At 43.6% G+C, this 20168-nt stretch overlaps 1 protein-coding gene across 2 annotated transcripts in view; it reads left to right on the plus strand.

Annotated features, from left to right (window-relative positions):
* RALGPS2 (Ral GEF with PH domain and SH3 binding motif 2) overlaps positions 1–20168 on the plus strand; it is a 111993-nt gene that overhangs the window by 21632 nt on the left and 70193 nt on the right. For both annotated transcript variants that reach the window (XM_075287454.1, XM_075287455.1), the window contains exons 2-5: positions 11340–11489; positions 12137–12244; positions 16443–16493; positions 19731–19814. In XM_075287454.1, coding sequence (XP_075143555.1) covers positions 11433–11489; positions 12137–12244; positions 16443–16493; positions 19731–19814 — 300 coding nt within the window. In that variant the 5' untranslated portion in view covers positions 11340–11432. The remainder of the gene's footprint in view (positions 1–11339; positions 11490–12136; positions 12245–16442; positions 16494–19730; positions 19815–20168) is intronic.

Raw genomic sequence — 20168 nt, forward strand, 5'->3', positions numbered from 1 at the left:
GTTGGAGGGGTCTCTACTCAGTTGAGGTCAGGTTCACATCTGCGATCACCGCCTAAAATCGTAAACGGTGGTCTAACGAAGCGGAGCAGCAGTGTAAGGCATAGAGGACGGCACAGGGATGGGGTAGAAGCTTTTTTTTAAGGATTACCCAAGACTGTGCAGATCGGGTCTCTGATCCTAATAAAGTAGAGCTAGTAAAGAAGTCTCCTCAGATAAGATATCATACAAAGTTTCTTATGTTATGAGTGTATAGTACAGTAGTTTATGCCGTATTTGATAAGTCAGTGACTATTTCACCATATTTAAAGGGAGCGCCCTCTATTGGGCTGCATGACTGAGGCGCTGTATTCCTATTTACATCATGGAAGACAGATTTGCATATTCTTCCCATGATCTTCTTCACAATGGAGCGTCTATGGCTTAATAAGACTCCACACACCTAAATGGGGGTCTCTCCCTAAGGAGTGACGATATCCCCTTAACCCTGTCTAGAAGCCTCTCACCTCTGCCAGGTCAGTCTTCTCTGCGCCGGGCTGATGAGATCCATTCAGATCAAAACAGCTGTCCTCGGCTGAGAAGACTGGCTTGGTAAAATCCCACATCATTTGCAGCAAAGGCCTCTGGGAAGGTCGGACATGATGTTAAAGGGAGCGTCCCCTAGTGGGCTGCGTGACTGAGGAACTGTCTTCCTATTTACATCATGGAAGACAGATATGCATCTTCTTCCCATGACCATATTTAAGTACGTGGTCTGAAGTTTATAAGGATAAAAAGTAAAATGACTTGCACTTTGCATTGCATGTGATATGTATATAAACAATGACTAGTTTCCCATTACCACATGAGGCACTTGGCCGGTGTTCAAGATCTGACAGCTGTCATGCTTCGAGGGTTTCTCTTCCTGTGTCTTGAAAGACAGTCCATCTTCGAATGTAGATTTTCACAGATTTCTCAAGTCTTAAGGCCCTGACCGGGCACGGCTGACTTGTGGACCGGCTCCGGCCTCTTCATAAATCAGTCGCACACTGGTGTCCGGAGTTCTGCGCCAATTTGTAGCTGGTGTAGATTTTACATTATAACACACAATGCATATATATATATATATATATATATATATATATATATATATATACATACATATACACACACACACACACACACACACACACACACACGTATTTTTGGAGTCTGGACAAGACCATTCCTCTAATAAACCAGCCCATATAGGGACCCATTTATTGGGCAGGGACATCTGTGGGTTTCTTACTCAGTAATTGGACAGAATGATCATCTCAGTATGCCATAAGTGTCTCGGAGGATACTTCTTCCGTAGGGTTGACTTGCGATGACTGCCGCTGTCCAAATCTAATATATCCTATTATATTCTGGGGGGAAATGTGCGGCCAGATCCATCTTCCTCAGCAATAACCGCTGCTCACCAGGGATAGCTGAAATTCATTTAAAGGGAAATATTAAGCTTGTGCGGCTGGCTGTGATCATCTTGCAACCAAAACTTAAGGCGGAACCCTGTCCTTACTGGAGGAAAGTTCCAGAACGTGAGATCTTTATTAAACACTGGAAATTCCTTAAGACGTCCGTCCTTCTTGATAGCCAAGTTGGCAATTTTTTGGCTTTGTTAGGCTAGCTGACATCTGCCCCACATGTGGCCTCCAGTTGTGAACCCTGACAGTAGAATACAACATGGTGTACCAGTGTACTCAGTGGTGTACCTGAGGGGGGCAGTTTTGGAGGTTAAAACCGGCGCTTTGCTGACCCTGATTGGTCACTGCTCTACTGAGTAATTGGTGAGTGTATTGAGCCTGGGGGGCAAGAGACTATGTGGGACTATGTACTGTACTGTGTGGGACCCAGGTGGGCACAATACTGTGAGGGACCTTAGGGATATTTAGGGGACACCCTAGTGTGTGTGTGTGGGGGGGAATCTGCAGAACTAGCACATTTATCACTTTATGGATTTTTAGTTATTTAATAGGTAAACGGGTTTTTGATGCGGAGAGCAATCTGTAATTGTAGAGAAGTTTTTCAGGCCGTTGTGCTCCACCCGTCACACATGGGCGCCCCGCAGCAGGTGTGATAAATGGCTTCTTTCTTCTTTATTATTGAGACGTGCTGAAGCAGAAAGATTCAGAAATGATCACATCTTTACACGTACTGATGAAAATAGACGGAATTTTTTTCCAACATTATATTTGTGTAGACTTGGATGGCGTCATTATTTTTAGCACCTTTTTTGGGGTCGATTTAGGGCATGTTCAGCGAATAGTTTCAAGTTATTTTAAGGCGGATTTGTCAGCGTAAAGGGAAGCTGTCAGCTACTTCATGGGGCAGCGCACACGGAGGTTATTACTGTATGTGTGGTAGTGACAAAGAACTGTATACAGGGGGGTATAAACCTCACCCCTCACCCAATACAAAGTAATCGTATGTGTAATCTCTAGTGCGCTTTACAGGTGTTCTGCATTGTATATTCCCATGTTATGCTGACATATAATGACACACATTTTGACCTGTCTTTACCCCCTGACGAAACGTTTGCAGGTACAGCGTGCATCGGGACGCCTGACGTTGTGGTAGGTTGATCTTTATGGCACTTAATTACTATTATCTTTATTGGCTCTTTGTTGAGACTTTAATTGCAGCCTTTGGAGTCTAGGCCTAAAGTTACCATGACCCGTATGGTTACAGACTGCCGTGTTCTATGATTTCTGTCCATTTTGGGCATCCGTATATACAAAAGATTTATATGAATTGGAGCAGGGGCTTAACAAGGTGATGGGATGGATTAGAGTATAAAGACTGGCTATCAAACTAGGGATGGTTCAGTTTGGAGAAAGAGAAGACTCAGGGGTGACTTGTTGGTACAGACATTAGTCCTTGGGGTCCTGGGTTTGAATCCGAACAAGGGCAACTCCTCATGGAGCTTGCATGTTCTCATGTGGGTTTCTTCTGGGTACTCCAGTTTACTCCCTTGTGCCAAAAATATACTGATGGGCAAATTGGCTCTGTGTATAAACAGCTGACCCTTGTGGGTATTGGGTATTTTATCTATCTATCTATCTATCTATCTATCTATCTATCTATCTATCTATCTATCTATCTATCTATCTATCTATCTATCTAGTGTATTTGTAAGTTTATTTTCCTTGGATTAGACCTGTCACAAGTCTGTGTTCATTTCCTCAACACGTTTTTATGTGAGATTTCCTTTGATCGGAAACCCCAATAAACCTTTATTGAACGACGGAGGGGTTTTCCAGCATTTTATGTCGTGTCATAAAGGACTAATCCTTGTTTTAGTCCTGGTCATGGGGGGGAGGAATCCCTGTTACACAAAGGGTCAAGTGCTTTACTCTGCCACCGATCAGCGTTTTATGAAATATCCCATTGACGTGTCATAAAACACTTTTATGGAAAAACCTTGTGAAACACGGAAGTCTGAAGGGTTTCCTAATGAATCATTCGACCTGGATATTTTGTCAGGGATGTTTTTCCTTTGGACGTTTGTTTTCTGGTCTAAACAAGGGCGCGGATTATAAAGTTTTACAGCTCAGATGGAAACTTTGCGGAGGCAAGAGGTATGTGATGACCTCTGATATCGGAAGTTTGCATCTTGTAGAATAGGCGCGCTCCTCATGCAGGGAATCTAAGGTATTTCACTTGTTTTATTAACGGAACATAAACATTGATACGACAGTGTAATCCGAATAGTCGTGTGTTTGTGCCCAAGGCTGAATAGTTTTTCATAACTGTTCATTTCCTTGGTCGCTTCAATTTTCATTCATAGTAGTGGATGTTTTGCGTAGATATGGGCCCATGGATACAGAGGTAGAGTCTACGTGTATTTTATGTAATCTGTCTAACAATGAGCTTGGACAGCAAGATATCACATATGGTTTTACCACAAATTTCTAGGTGAAGCTTATTAAAACTGCAACAATCTGCAACTTTGGCGCTTGTGGCAAAAATATGGCGCAGATATACTCTTAAATGGTCCTTCACTTTTCAGATGACGCTAGATTCACACTAGCGCCCGGAGTCCGTTCTGAGCTTTCTGTCTTCTGCATGTATTCTGTCAGACCGGGTCCGCCGTGTGTGCCGGTGAGCATTTTATGCTCTCCGCCGCAAAACCGTTTTTTTTAAAACCAGACACAGAGTACTGCATGTCCGACTCTGTGTCCGATTTAAAAAAAAAACAACAAAAAACGGTTTTGTGGCGGAGAGTATAAAACGCTCACCGGCGCTCACGGCCAGACATCTTTTAAACCCATTCAAATGAAGGGGTTTGAAAGAGTCCTGCAGGTTTCCGTCTCCTGCTCAGTTTTGTGCAGGAAATGGAAACCTGCATGAATGGAGACCGGGCGCACATGTGAACAAGCCCTGACTTGGTCTCAATTTAATAGAACTTGTGAATCCAGATAAAAAAATGTACAGCTCTTTTATTTTAAAAATGTTCCTAAAGTTCCTAACGCTACAATGCGGTGATCCTTCTTGATCATTTGCAGTTCAATCCTTGTTACTAGGGAAGTTCTGTCTTTAGATTCCAGCAGTCTCAAAAGATGGCACAAGGGAAAGTGACAGGACAGTCTGCACAGTCTCTGTATCTGCTTCTGAAAGCTGACATTGAGTGTAAGAATCTTTATACTTCTATTTCTCTCTAGCTGCTTTTGTTTTTGCCGATGAGCTTTCCCAGTTTTGCTCAGGTCCCTTTTTTCTGTGTTGGGATCTAAAGCTGCATCATAACATGGATTTGCAGTTATGTGTCCCTGAATCTCCTATATTATGAATTCTTGGGCATTCTATTCGTTTGCTATTTATAGCAGAATTAGTTATGTTTGGCAAAACTACAGTACATGTAAATAAACCAGTAGTAGTTGTAATGGATGGGATCCGTGGGGAAACTGCTCAGCATTGTATATGGGGCTGTTAGCAACAGCAAAAACTGATAGGACACTCTATATGAAAGCTTATATAGGCTGCAAGAACTTGCAGATATTTCAGATTTTTCAGTAAAACTCTAAATTTAGAAGTGAATAAGTTAACTTGCCCTGTAACTGCTTATAGGACTCTGTCTCCCAGTTTTTTTTCTCCTACATTCTGCAGCAGCATGGATGACATTACACAGCAATCATGAGCAGTGTTACCGATAAGGCCCTTGTGGTGTAAAATAGAATAACACTGCAGAAGTATGTGTGCGTCACAATCTCTCTCCGAAAATCTGTCTCCTCTATACCGCTCTCAAGACAGATTAGGCTGTAAATTAAGAGTAAGTGATAAGTCCAGGAGAGGGGAGGAGAAGAATTGGCAGATAAGTGCGGCAGTTTTCTGTACTAGGACATATTATACAGTTTCTTATCTTCACTCGTACTATTGATTCATGCACCGTTTGTTGAAGTGACCCCTAAAAGGAAGATGTTCTGTGAAAGTAAAGCGCACGGCCCCCCGAGTTGTCCGGACCGCATTGTGCAAACACAGGATGTCGAGTGATCAGAGAGCGCGGAGCCCTGGGGTGTCCTCTGATCCCGTCATACACCAACCTCACGAGGATGTTCTTGTTTAGACGTCTCAATATTTTACTTCCTGCCGTTCATATATTTTTTTAATCCTTCCCGTGTTGTTGTAACATCTCGCAGCGTCTTATTTGTTTGGCTTGTAAATCTGTTCGGCCCAGACCTTTCCTATAAATGCTAAAGAGGTGTTTTTTGTCCCGGTCATACATGTTGTCCCAGTACCTAGTGATATAGGTGCACGTAACGCCACCTAACACGCAGCCCTGCATGCTTATACTGGCGGACGTTCTCCTGTTAGCGGCTGCGCGGGTTTACGGATTTAACCATTTAAATGAAAAATTGCGAAATGCTCGGTTGCTCGACTGGTACTCCGTTGCTGATCATGGAGCAATTTGACATTTTTGGAAATAGGGAATCTGGGCTTTGTTTCTTTGTTCCTTTCACCACTGTAGGACCTGAAAAATAACCCTATTAAATTCGGGACCCCCTGAGGGTAACCCAGTTCCAGCTGAGGTTTATATCGTCTTATATCGTCCTATGGTGCTACCCCCTTTTCCAGGCTGCACCCCGTATTGGCATGCTATATATATATATATGTAACTGCATTACTTTTCTGTATTCCTTGCCAGGCTTCTATAACCACTGTGGACAAACAAATGGCAGCCATTGTAACCGCTGCCTTATTTACTTCTCCGTAATGTGCAGGGTTCCCTTTTTATATGGTGCCGTTGCCAGGCTATGGTAAATGGACATATTGGCATAAGCAATCAGTATGGTTTGCATTCTGAAATATCCAACTCTGCCCCCTACCTCCACCCCCGCCCTGAGCAAAAAATCACCATGGGTGGGCATAAAGCAATTTTCATGACCTCCTGCAACTCCATTCTGCCTCCCGTTGCATGCCTAATCCCATCTCTGCTCGCTGCGATTTTATTTATCTGCTATAAAAAATTAAAAAAAATTGCAAAGCCCAGCAAATCCCTCACATATTGCATTCGTCTCTTCCCCTCTAAATTAAAAAGCCAATAAATGCATTTTTTTTTTCCCTCCTCTGCATTGCAGAGCTGTGAAGTTAATCCCATGTACAGCTGGATAAAGCCGCTTGTGTGCGCTGGATACATGAACTCATGGAAAATGCCAAGAATTCCCCCCACTGTACAGAGCCATGAAGTGGCCGTTGTGGGAATGTGCGGGGAGAATGCACGCAGTTGTAAGGGTGACGTCGGCGCTGGAATCTGTTGTGACAGAGAGGCCACTCTGTCAGGGTCCCAGTAGATGAATGAGAAGCGGGATTCAGCGGCCGGCGGGCCGTGTGCGCAGCATCGGATACGTTGCCTTTGTCACAACGACATAAAAACTCTTTTTCAACACTTGCAAATGAGGCTGAAAGTCTTCTATAGTGCAGCCACTTCCATGGAAACGCCAAACTGGAACAATGGAGCGCCAAGGATTCATTAGTCATAACCTTATGGGCAAGAGCGCAACTTTACCCTCCAAAAAGAGCGGGATCGATTCCTTGTCAAAAGTCGTTAAACAAGAAATAAATACAATTTCTTTAACATTGTGATACTTGTAGTGTCATCATTTCACCTGGTCATCTGGCAATTGATACATTTGTTTAGTGACTTTCCGCAGCGCTTAGACCTTGCATACGTTCACACTTCCTTCCTGCACGGACTATAAAGGGTTTCCGAGTATTGACTTGTACGAAGAGTCAATATAGAGTTGCATTGTCAGGGGTCCAGAAACTGGAATCCCCACCGATGTCCCGGATGTCCGAGGAGGAGAGCGGGCCCTACATGTGCAGGCGCCGGGCAGTATTGTCTTGCAGGACAAGGGGTCTTTGTTTCCATACTACTAGGGGCCACATCTGTATGGAGCTTGTATGTTTCCCCACTAGCATAGGCTTCTGCCCATACTTAACCCATGGAGACGATTTGGATGGTTACAAACAAGGGAGGGCGTCCTATGCAAGAGACCAGATGCAGTTTTAAAGGGGAGTTCTCATTTCCCACAAGATGCCATCACCTTATGACCTTACCATCCAAATTCAGGGATCATGAGTTTGTTTTAAAGGGGTATTCCTACCTTAACATCGCTTGGACATGCCATCACTTCATGATCTCTGGGACCATCACCAGTTCCGAGAGTAAAGGGGCTGTGGTATCCCCCACGCATTTTACTTCCCTTGACTGTATTTCTCAGCACAGTGACACCACAGGCTGTGGAGGGAACTTCAGCCAGCAGATCTGGAACAATGTACTGGGAAAGACTGCAAACCAATGCTGTGGCCCCTTCACTTCCAGGATTGGTGCAGATTCCAGAGGTCAGAACTCCATAGATCGTATAGTAAAGTACATACTAGCTAGATGTCCACTTTTTTTTCTTTTTTTTTTGTAGGCCAAAATATTTGACCTATCCTAATATTAGCGGTTTCAGATTGAATGGGATATGACACCTCCCTTCAATCAGTTGTTAACAACCCTATACAGAGAATAGAGCAGGAAGTGGACAGCTCCGTTCTCTGTGTAGTGGCCAGAGCAGGTACTGCAGATCAGCTCCTATTTATTTGAATGTAACCTAACCTGTAGTGACTCGTATCAGCCACTACACATAGAACGGCGCTGTCTACTTCCTACTTTATTCTTTGTATCTGCAGCTAATCAATGGGGCTGCCGGGTGTCAGACCCCCACAGGTCTGATATTAGTGACCTGTCTTTAAGAGAGGACATCAATATTTTAAGCTTGCAAAATCCCTTTAACTATTTTGAAGAAACAGCTCCTAGAATATGAGTTGATTCTATTCCAGATGGCCGGTATATCATAGAGCCCAGGCCTGGGTGACCGTCCACAGCGTAGCAGGTAGTATCGGCGGTAGTGAACGGTGCGGACATTGTACCCCACAAGGCTGTGTAATGGCCGTGCAATACAAAAGCTTCACCTCCACCGCTACCTGCGATGACTAAGAAATATGGCGTGTCTTCTCCTTGTCTAAATGTTTTCTCAGACTGTTATCAGGCGCTGCCTCCGGCTGTGTTTCTTTTACATCTGGCGCAGCGTTAAACACTTGTCCTCGGAGCCGGTTCTGTTTATAGATGGCGGCGGGGCGCGACTTCTTCATTATTTTACTGCTTTGTTCCTATTGTGTAAATTAGTCACAAGATATTATTAGGAATCCATTTGTACAAGTCTGGTCTCCTCAGGCCTCCTCCTAACTCCCAACTTTACCTTTTATGTAATAATGTTCAGAGTTATTTAAAAATTTTTTGCTTCCTACTAGAAATGATTGAAAATTGTGTTACCCCGTATTAAAGCGTCAGGTCGGGGTTACTCCGGGGACGCTGCTGCTGATTTTGTCTCTGATCTTAGCGGTGCCGCTGCAGAAGTAATAGGTTGTTATTGCTACTGCCATGTCTGTGTGATGGAGTAGCAAAACTTACCCGTTCTGGGGTTTTTCACAACATGGGGTTACGATTTGGTGAATATCCACTATGCTACTAGAAGCTAACACGCATGACTGCGTTCTTTATGGATCTGGCCTATAGGGGCCCTTAGACATATGAACACCAGAATGACCATCTTATGTCTATGGCGGATTGTCCCAACTCTTCCACTGATGGCAGATGTCAGGGAAAAGAAAGATTGGGCATGTTGACTATCTATATGGCCTAGGAGATCTGTCTGGGATCTGCTTTTTCCCATCTCCCTATTGAGGAACGTGCTGATATTATATAGTGGGGTCGGGGGAAATAGTTATCAGGCTATCGGCCTCCGCTGTTGTAGGCCTCAGTATCTTACACCCTCTACTACCACTAGTCAGGTTTATTATGGATATAGGCCTTGGTGTACAGTATCCTGGAAAGCCGTACGTCTAGGGAAGAATACCGCCATATACATAGTCCTGTACAGCAGTGTCCTGGTTAGCTCTTGCTCTACTTGCTGAAACTACAAATCTGCTGTATCTGCCGGTGATTGAGCCCCGACGCGCTGTGTGACACAGATGTCCTCCGATCTACAGAGCTGTCATTTACTTTGCATGACAAATGGCATACATATATTCCCCCCTGTTTAATATCCTGTGAAGCATGCCAGGGCCAGTAAGCTGTCAAAATCCAGCAAGCAGTACAGCGGCGAGCTGACATGTTACATGGCGTGACTGAGGCGTCTTATGGCAGCTGGAGCATTGCAATATGTTGTGGATTTTATTAGGATGTCTAGCACTTCTATATCTCCTGGCACCATGAAAGAAGAGTGTAAGGACTCATGGACACGACGGCACACCATGTGCATGTGTGTCCACATAGGTCAGTATTAAGGACTTGTGCTGCCATCTGATGCCACCAGGGTGCGTTCTAAACAGTTTGTTTTATGGAGGTTTTTTTTGTTTTGTTTTTTAAATGTATTATTGGATTTATTTTAGTTGTAAAAACCTGTGCGCTGCCCTATAACCAGAGGCACAGAGAGGGGGCAGCACCGTAACAGGCCAGGCGTGTGGTATTAAAGGGATTCTACCATTAAATTCAAATTTTTTCTCGATGACACATAGGAGTATCCTTAAGAAAGGCTATTCTTCTCCTACCTTTAGATGTCTTCTCCGCACCGCCGTTCAATATAAATCCCGTTTTTCGTTGGTATGCAAATGAGTTCTATCGCAGCACTGGGGGCGGTCCTCAGCGCTCAAACAGCACTAGGGGCATCCCCAATGCTTCGAGAGAAATCTCCAGCGCCGCCTCCATCTTCTTCAGGAACAACCTCTTAATGCGTCTTTTTCTGGCACAAGCGGTCAAACTTCTAGTCTTCCCGCCTAGGGCAGAGCTGACTACGCATGCCCACAGGCCACAAGAAAATGGCCACTTACTTACTGTGCAAGCGGCCATTTTTCTTGAATTATAGCTTGTGTGTATCTATCCTTTCATACTGTGCCAGCAGTATATGAACAGTGGTCACTGCGTCCCTTCTCTGCGCCCTGTCTCCTCGTGAAATATCAAAGTTTCATGGTGTCCTGAGAGATTTGGTCATTTGGAGGCTGCCGACTGGTCTAACCCAGTATTACAATGTGCCCCAATTTATCTACTCTTCATAGTAATATTTATTGGTCCTTGCAGTATTTTCAGTTATGTGGAGAATCCCAGGTTCTCCAGTAGGTGGTGCTGTAAGCATGCAGATGGCGGTCAGTAGCCGGGAGCCATTGCTTCGGTATAAGGTTAGACTACAAGGGCCTTTTCTACAAGATTGCAATGTGATATCTAGTACATATGCAGAACGCTGCTTTATGCTTCATTGTATCTGGGACATGGCAACAAAAATATCAGATTGGATCTTACCCATTGTGCCATCTTTAATATGTATTGCTCAATGCTTTCTTATCCCTGTGGTTGGCTTTACTGTATATTAGGATGTATACCATCTCAGTATATAGCATCTGGCCGTATGCCGATGGAGTGGTTTCGTGCATTTGTTTCCATCCATCTACTCATTGTAATGTCCCTTTAGGTTTATCCGTACACATCTGCATTCTGCAGAGCATCGCCTGCTCTCCTCCGAGCCGTGGTCTGACGCTGAACAATGAAACCAGTTGTTAAGATAAATATAGAAACTCATTCTGTTACCTTTGACCCAAGAAAATTCTCCCGGGCCACCAGGGTTTGGAATAGGTCTATGTAGTCAATGCGTTCAGTCACTGGGATGAATGGAGTTCAGTTCTTAGGATCACAGTGCGGCCTGTATATGATGCGTTCACGTTCCTTACATTCTCTCCTGCATTATTGTCGTGTTTCTGGCCACTTATGGCTCCTGTTTGTCTCCTTGCAGTGTAATGAAGATGCTTTTACTTCCATGGAGATGAGATGATCAAAGTTTTTCGCTCACTTTGAAGAGGGAGCAAGCACTAATGGTGCCGGGAGAATGGACCTAATGAACGGCCAGTCGAGCAACACTGCTCTCACAGCAAATGCCTCAGAGGTGAGGGGGTCACCGGCCAGCACCCGATTTTTAAATCTGGTTTTTACATTTAACGTATTTTTTTTAAGAATTTTTTTCTAATTTTATTTATTTTATTTTTTTTTAATGTAACTAGCATGTTGAATTTCAATGCCCAATCCTTAAGGGAGGTATCCATGTATACATGCATGCTCAGATGTATGAGTGTATGTGGGTTACGAAGACTAGATGTAGGCCTAACAAGTTATTGTAGGTGTGAGGTCAACTTTAATGTATTAAACTGTCGGGCCCGGTTCACATCTGAATTCGGTATGCAGTTCGGGGAGTCTGCGTGGGGACCTCCAAACGGAATACCGAACGCATTGGCAAGCGGTGAGTTTATGAAAGCACACGGACCCCATAGACTATAATGGGGTCCATGTGTATTCTGCGTGGTGTCCCCACGAGTCATGTGGAGAGAAAAATACTTCATGAACTACGTTCCTGTCCGCATAACTCATATGGAGACCGCGGAAAACACACGGAACCCAATATAATCTATGGGGTCCGTGTGCTTATAATGCTCACAGCTTACCAATGAGTTCGGGGACCCCCCAGACGGCATACCAAATACAGTTGTGAACTAGGCCTTACCTGTTTTATCTAACCACAATTTCTTTTCCTTATAGAAAAGCAGCAGCTCAGAATCCCTGAGCGACAAAGACTCGGCTGCTCTGAAGAAAAGTTTTGATGCCGTCGTGTTCGACGTACTCATGGTCACTCCAGAGGAATATGCTGTAAGATCTTTCCCCGTCCATTACAGACAATCTGCACATTTTATTATATCATTTTGGTGCAAAAATTAAGTTCTACTGTAAGCTTTGTATATTATAGTCCATAGTAAAGGGGGCTTTAGAAAAAAAATAAAATATCAAGAAAACATTTAAAAATATGAAGAAAAAAAACCCCTGATTTTGTAAAATTTAAAGTCAATAACTATTAAAATATCACGAAATTGCTATTTTTGCAATTGAAGAGCTCAACGGAAAAATGGCCTAAGTCCACATTTTGTCATATTTCAAATTATTACCTAGAAAGCTTCTTTGTACCTCGTTCTATGCATTGGGTTTACAAGGTACCTAGGATTAATGACCTAAGTCCATATATTTCAATGCAGAAGAATTTACATTCAATGGAATAATGGCCTAAGTCCAATACAAACTTACTTACTTCACTCTTGTTGGTCATTTTTTCATTGAAATCGTGACTTCCGGTCTGTTGTTTATATTAGTGTAAAAACTTTGTCTTATTGTTTAAAAGGCTCTAAATCGACTTTTGCACATATTTAGCGCCGAAAAGGGAGGCAGGTAATTATTATTCTTCATCGTTTAATAATAGTAGTAATTAATAATATTAAATAAATAATATTTATACATAAAGCTGCATTTTTTTTAATAAATAATACAATTTATGATTAGGATTAACGGTGTTCATTAGCTGATTACATTGGATAGATATATTCCACAATAATGCCCGTTTGCTTTAGGCTAAAACTTTAAATTTAGTTTTTCTCACAATATTGATTTTTGGACTTAGGCCATTTTTCCGTTGAGCTCTTCAATTGCTTTACCTCCCAATAAAAAAATGATAAAAAGAATTCTTACATAACCCAAAATAGTGACAATAAAAGTTACAGCTCACCTTGCAAAAAACAAGCCCTCATGCAGCTTTTTTTTTTTTTTTTTTTTAAATAAAAATTGGAGCTAGGAACTGGTGGGAAATCTAGGCAGTATTAGAATGGATGTTCACTCCACTTTGAGTTGTTTTTTTCTGCTGTATAAGACCTTTAAAGGGATTCTACCATTAAAACCTTTTTTTTGTGGCTAAGACGTCGGAATAGCCTTTAGAAAGGCTATTCATCTCTTACCTGTAGACGTGGTCTCCACTGCGCCGTTCCTTAGAAATACCGTTTTTTACCGGTATGCAAATTAGTTCTCTCGCAGCGATGGGCGCGGGCCCCAGCGCTCAAACAGCGATGGGGGTCGTCCCCACCGCTGCCAGAGAATTGTCTCCAGCACTGCCTCCTTCTTCGTCCACAGTGTCATCTTCAATGTCTTCTTCCAGCGCAGGCTCATAACTTCTAGGCGTCAAGCAGAGCAGACTGCACAGGCGTACAAGCCACGGGAAAATGGCCGCGTATTGTTAGTGGCCATTTTCCCGTGGCCTTTGTGCCTGTGCAGTCTGCTCTACTCAAGGCGCGCTGCCTAGAAGTTACAAGCCTGCACCGGAAGAAGACATTGAAGATGACGCTGCGGATGAAGAAGGAGGCGGCGCTGGAGACACTTCTCTGGAAGCGGTGGAGACACCCTCATCACTTTTTGAGCACTGGGGCCCGCCCCCATCGCTGCAAGAGAACTCATTTGCATACCGGTAAAAACCGGTATTTCTAAGGAACGGCGCAGTGGAGACCACGCCTAAAGGTAAGAGACGAATAGCCTTTCTAAAGGCTATTCCAATGTCTTATCCACAAAAAAAAGGTTTTAATGGTAGAATCCCTTTAAGTACAATGTATAAGTAGAATGTCCTCTCCGAAGCGCCCTCTAGTGGTAGAATATTTGCAGCCACAATACAGATCCTAAAACGCATGCTTGTTTTAACTTCAGCAATAATCCGTAAACGTGAAACCTACATAAAAACAGAGGCGCTATTTACTATGGAATCCGCTGCCGTTTGTGAATGGTTGTCATTTATTCTAAGCCGGTGCCAGTTATTCTGCAGGGCGTTCTTTCCGCTCAGCGTGCAGTAAACATAGAGAGATTGTGGTTCCTTACTATAAAATACCAGCCTATAAAGTTACATGTCAGGATTGATCACTACCATATGTGCAGCACAGCAGGCCCTTTACCCACCCGAGCTTGTCCCATATCTCTGCACTTGAATGGGGATAATCCGTCTTCATGCAAGGGACGTCACTGTTTGGTTTTAGGGGCATTGTCCAGCTTGGAAATTTTTTCTTCTTGGCGTGTTCCCTAAAATAAACTGTGCAGAGTGATCGTGTAATATTCCTGATAGCGCCACCACTGGGTAAATGAAACATTACAGGGTGTTCATTGAGATCTCTCTATACTCCTGGTCCTCCAGAGGCTGCACAGGCTATTTGAGTGATATAGCAGGGGTACCCAGCAGTTGTGCAGACTTCTGACATGTATTAGGTTTTGATTGGTGGGGTCCAGAGGCTTAGACCCCCTCCGATTACTAAATCAAAGCAACGCAAGCACTTGGCAGAGTAGTGTACACATTTGTCTCTATGAGGCTGTCCTCTTCTGAGAATGGAGCATGCGGTGCACTGATTTATAGAAAGCGTGTAGGCTGCACAGATTCCTATAGACCGCATGCTCAGGATGCCTAGAAATAAAGGGGAACGTCGGTTAGTTCAGCGCATCCACCTTTTTGATTTTGCTATGGGTTTGACAAGGAGGGATGTGCATGCGGTGTATAGGGTCTTCTAGTAGGTCACAGTGATATGTTTTTTTTTTTTTTTTTTTTTTTTTTAAAGAAACTTTTCTGAACAGAATTAATAATTTTGTTTTTAATGGGTAGCAAAACATCCGCAAACAGTCACACGTTTATTTCCCATAGAATGCATTTTCTGCTGTACGCCAGACATTGGGACCTGGGTCATCTTTGACTCATCTGTCCTGAGAGAATTCTGCCAAACATCTGGTGTCTTCCAGGTGTCTTTGTGGGACAAACATCAAGGTTCCTCTTGGACAGCGATGATTTCCTCCCATGAATGGGATTTGGCCCATGTCCTGACTAAGGTGTTATGTCTCCAGACGTATAGTTGTGACTATAGAGTCACTTGAAGATGTGTTCTGACTTTCTGGAGGGGTTCCACTTGTATACATTTGGCAGTCTGACCCCTCCTTGGAAGTCTTCTCCATTTGGCTGCTCACGAGATTCTCAGAGACTTAGAAATAGTTTTGTAATCCTAGCGAGAACCTTCAGCTCATCTGTCCTGGACCTGAAACAAGTCTTATATGTACAGAAGGCTGCCAATGGGCTGGATGGAAGGAGTTTAGCAAAACGCTTCTAATATGTATCTGTAGATATTACTGTGTGTGTGTATATTATATGAGAATGTGTCAATCATATCATGCAATGCTTTATGTGCCGTATAGAAGATGGACATACTTCTAGGGCTGCACATACTGACATGTCCTCCTCTGCTGATCCCTCCACTTTGATCCAAAATATTAGAAACATTAAAATCTTCAGTCCTCCAGCCCTCCTTTACTACTTTATTGGGGGTTCAGCGGTGTCATCCAGATTCCATAGTAATACGTATGAAGTAAAGGAGGACTCCTAATGCCTCAGTATGAGAGAGGAGGCATTTGGAGGTACGATATGGGTCCCTAAATTTCTCTGGGTGTTGCTACAGCTCTGTACCAACTGGTTACTTGATCGGTGTCTGTTCGCTGGCGGTCCTGTGTCCCTCATGTGATTGGGAGCAATAGTCGTACGTGTTTTCAATCTTTGACACTGACAGATAGTCAAGTGCACAACTTGGGCCTCTCCCACAGCGATCAGACATTTATCACGTATCCTACGGACAGGATACGACTTAAAGGGGTTGCGTTGTTACGGACAGTTACATCTTATCCTGTGGATAGGGAATAAGTGTCATGTCACTGAAGTCGCAGATATATAGGGCATGTTTTTCCTAAACTAGACATCCCCATTAAGTTGTGTGTTTACAGTCCTGATAGTGATGTTCCCTCCTATGTGTAGACTGGTTATCGGCCAGCTCGGGTCCGGTGACTTCATGTTTCTATGGATTCCCAGCTCCTGACTATAAACCTGTCAGACCCCGCGGGGAGGCCTGAACATCATAGGAGATCCAGTACACTTACTATTCCTACGCATACATCATCTTCAGATAATTCCTGTTTACCTGCGCGCCTCTCGCCTAATCCTCTGGGCTCTCTCTTGCAGGGTCAGATAACACTAATGGATATGCCGGTCTTTAAAGCCATCCAGCCGGAGGTGAGTAGTTCATGGAATTAACGTCTAGAATCCTGAACATTTTCCACTGTCTTAACTCTGTTTTGACATCCTCTTACTCTCTTTTTGCCTCCGTGCTCATAAATTCTGGAAAATATGCATATATTAAAGTATTTGGGGCCCTGTGATCCTTTATATGCATTTAACCACTTCACTGCTCCGCTCATCTATAACATTGCTCCTATATTTCGTTCGCTGTGCCTGGAGGAGTCTCCTTGTGTCGAGCATTTGGCTTCCATAAGCCGTAACTAATCCTCCTCCTGATTTAGCTGAAGAACTGTGAAATCCTATACTTGGTGATAGAATTTTATCAGCCCACTTTCTTCACCAGGATTAGTTCCTTTACATTGTCGCCCTCCCTTGCACTGCTACAGTCTTCCCTGGTTCTGCCATGTCCTATCTTTCTTGGGTTTTTATATTTTCTTACAGATAAGATGCTACGGAAATGAAGAATCAGATCTAATGGGTTTCAAGATACTTGTTCTTGGTGGATAAGCTGCTATAGAGGGGGTCTCACAGTTGGGGATAGCTATAGGGAGCCTGAGGGGGCGCAAAGGACCTTCAAGAACATTAGACATCAGTATTATAGATGGGACATGTTTAGTGGGGGGCTCGATTCAATTCTGCTCTTGGCCCAGATTTTTGTCAGCTGAAATGGCGGACGGTCTGCAATGGCAACATCACAAATGTTCGCTCGAGACGGCCTATTGTCATCTGCCAAAAGAAGATTGGCCATGTTGGTAATTTCTTGGTGGTCGACTGAAAATGTCAGTTTTTAGCAAGTTCAGAAACTTGTGGCCAACTTGCGCAAACTCTTTGGACTTTCTTACTTTTAGCAACCAAATTTCCCCTGTGACCGGGCAATTTAGTTGTTAAAGTCAATGGTTTGATCATTTGTACAGCCACATGATGGCGGTCCAAAGTCTGTGTTATAGTCCGCTCCACGCTCGTCATTGAAGACTGAGTATGGACATAGGCAACTATACTAATGAAAATAAGGTATGCCTAGAAAACCCAAAGACGTTCTTGGTCTGCTTTAAGTGAATGACAGCCTACTGATCCATTAAACATGTCTACCATGAATATCTCGCTGTCACAAGGCCCAAGGATCTGTATCTTTGCTCCTTTGCTTCCTTCTTGGGCAACAGGAAACATTAGAGGCTACCCAAGAAATCTTACAGATTCGGAAAGAAAACAGAGAAGGGTTAGAAGTTCCTGAACAGGAAATAAATTGTGTTACTTCTATCCTGCCATTATGTAGCAAACGGAGATACGCTGCAACATATGGGAACGATTTAGACCTTTAGCTAAAGATTCCCTGTAAATAATTTCTGGAGATGATCGTGGCCGCCCTGCCCAAATCTGGAGTTACTGACTCTAGACACGTTACTGCTGTAATACACATCTTGTCCAGCAGGGTATCTGCACTTGGTCTCCATCACAAGTATAAGATTGATCGCCTTCTCTTAGGATGGACCATACAAGTTATACACCGCAGCCTGGAAGGTTTCGCATCCAGTCACCAACCGGTTAAGACACCGACTGAGCTATAGAGTTACCTTGTAGCCGCTGCGGTGTTTATTTTTATTAATTTGGGTTGGAAAAATGTTGGCTCTCAAGTGGAGCTGAAAGGATGAATTTCTCCTGTTAGCGGTAATCTATACCACATTTCCCCCTTTGGCTATGGACCATGAGGTGTCCTCTCCGGATCAGAGTTTCCATTATTCCACGCTCACTTTTGTTAGTAAATATGTCGGATGCCTTTGTTTTTTTGTTTTACTGTGTCTATCTTCTTTTGACCTTTCTCAGTCTTCTTCCACCTGCATGGAGTTTGTTTGTTCTCCCCATTTTGGCATGGGTTTCCTCCAACATCAGAAACCATGTCAAGTGCGTGTGAACAGGCCCCTATAGAAACAAAAGTGATTAGATTCTACATAATAATGATTATATTCTACAACAGGTTAATATGAGTAATGACAAGCTTTGTACAGCACTGCAGAATATGTTGGTGCTATGTTCATACTAGCGTCGGCTCTCCGTTGTTCTGGTCTGTTGTCGGGTCATGACAATGGAGTGGAGGACTGCTAAAATAGCAATAACACACAATGGAGTCCGGCGGAGCCCATCGACTATAAGGGCTAGTTCACACGGGACCAATGGAGCGTATTTTGACAGCTGGTTTCGCCTCAAAATCCACCTCCATACATTGGGGCCCTATGTGAAACACTAGTGTTCAGTTTTCGACTATCGGCTCTTTGCCACTAGTGGAAAAAAGAAGCAGCCTGCCATCTCTTCAGGTGGTTTCAGTGGCTCGGCGGGCCGCTGCTTCCACCTGGCGGCATCAGCCTTCGGAGTCGGCCCATTCATTTGAGCCGACTCCGGGGGGGAGGAAGCCGTGAGTGTCGGGAGCCGAGACAGTCATGGCAGGCGGGTTCTGACCCGAGAGTGACGTGGCTCTCACGTAACTCTTGGGGGCCAAAACCCACCCCCCGTGTGAACTAGCCCTTAGGGGGTCCATTGTTTTAAAACTGAAACTTGTGGAGAAAAAAGTCCTTTGTGCAGATTTTCATGTGGATAATGCAATGTAGTTTACAATGGAGACTCCAGCGCAGATGAGAACGTATCCTAAGGTAGTGATCAGTTTAACAGCCACTATAACAAGCTGCTCACAAGGGCTTTTATTTGACCAACTGTATTAGAACTATGTGTAGTAATGTGGTAATATCAGGACCCCCCTATATACTCGGTATAACATAGCTACTAGATTGGTGGAGCTCCACAGGTAGGACCTCATTGATTGTCAGTGGCTATCCTGTGTTCTCCATTAGTATTAGAGCTTATTTGTTTTTGTTTGTTTTGTGTTTCATGCCGATTGTGAGCCCCATATAGGGATCACAATGTACATTTTTTCCTATCAGTATGTCTTTGAAGAATGGGAGGAAATCCATGCAAACACGGGGAGAACATACATCTCCTTGCAGATGTTGTTCCTGGCAGGATTCAAACCCAGGACTCCAGCGCTGCAAGGCTGCAGTGCTAACCACTGAGCCACCGTGTTGCCCCTAGCTTATTTGTTTTTGTATCTGCTCTGTCTGTTTTGGTGCCAGGTGACCAGGATTTCTGAATTATTACATCCTAGATCAAATGACTAGGCTCACAATATGTAATAATACAGTAAGTGATTCTATAGGTTGTAATAAATTATCTTTTTGTGCATAGGAATTATCAAGCTGTGGGTGGAACAAAAAGGAGAAGTATAGCTCCGCACCGAACGCTGTGGCCTTTACAAGAAGATTCAATCAAGTGAGTCACCGACCATAGTGATTTTATTAATGTGTAATATGTGATAACGTGTGCGAATTCACAGCGGGAAGAAAACGCAACTAATAAATCTTAGTGTAAAACACGGTGAGCAAAAGGTATAGCAAAACTGCAATCATGGATGGTAAAGTGGAGGAGTTAGCTTCTGAAAGGGATAGGAGACACTGAAAATACACACACAAATTTATTGAAAAATATCACTTCTCCTTCACTACCTCCTCTCCATTAATTCTATCTTGGTCCCTTGTTCTGCTGGTTGGATCCACAGCGATCTAAGGCCTCATTCACGTCTGCATCTGTAATCCATTCGGGGGAGTCCGCATGTGGCCTTAGAAA

Source organism: Leptodactylus fuscus, chromosome 9, assembly GCF_031893055.1.
Source record: "Leptodactylus fuscus isolate aLepFus1 chromosome 9, aLepFus1.hap2, whole genome shotgun sequence".
NCBI classification, from domain to species: domain Eukaryota; kingdom Metazoa; phylum Chordata; class Amphibia; order Anura; family Leptodactylidae; genus Leptodactylus; species Leptodactylus fuscus.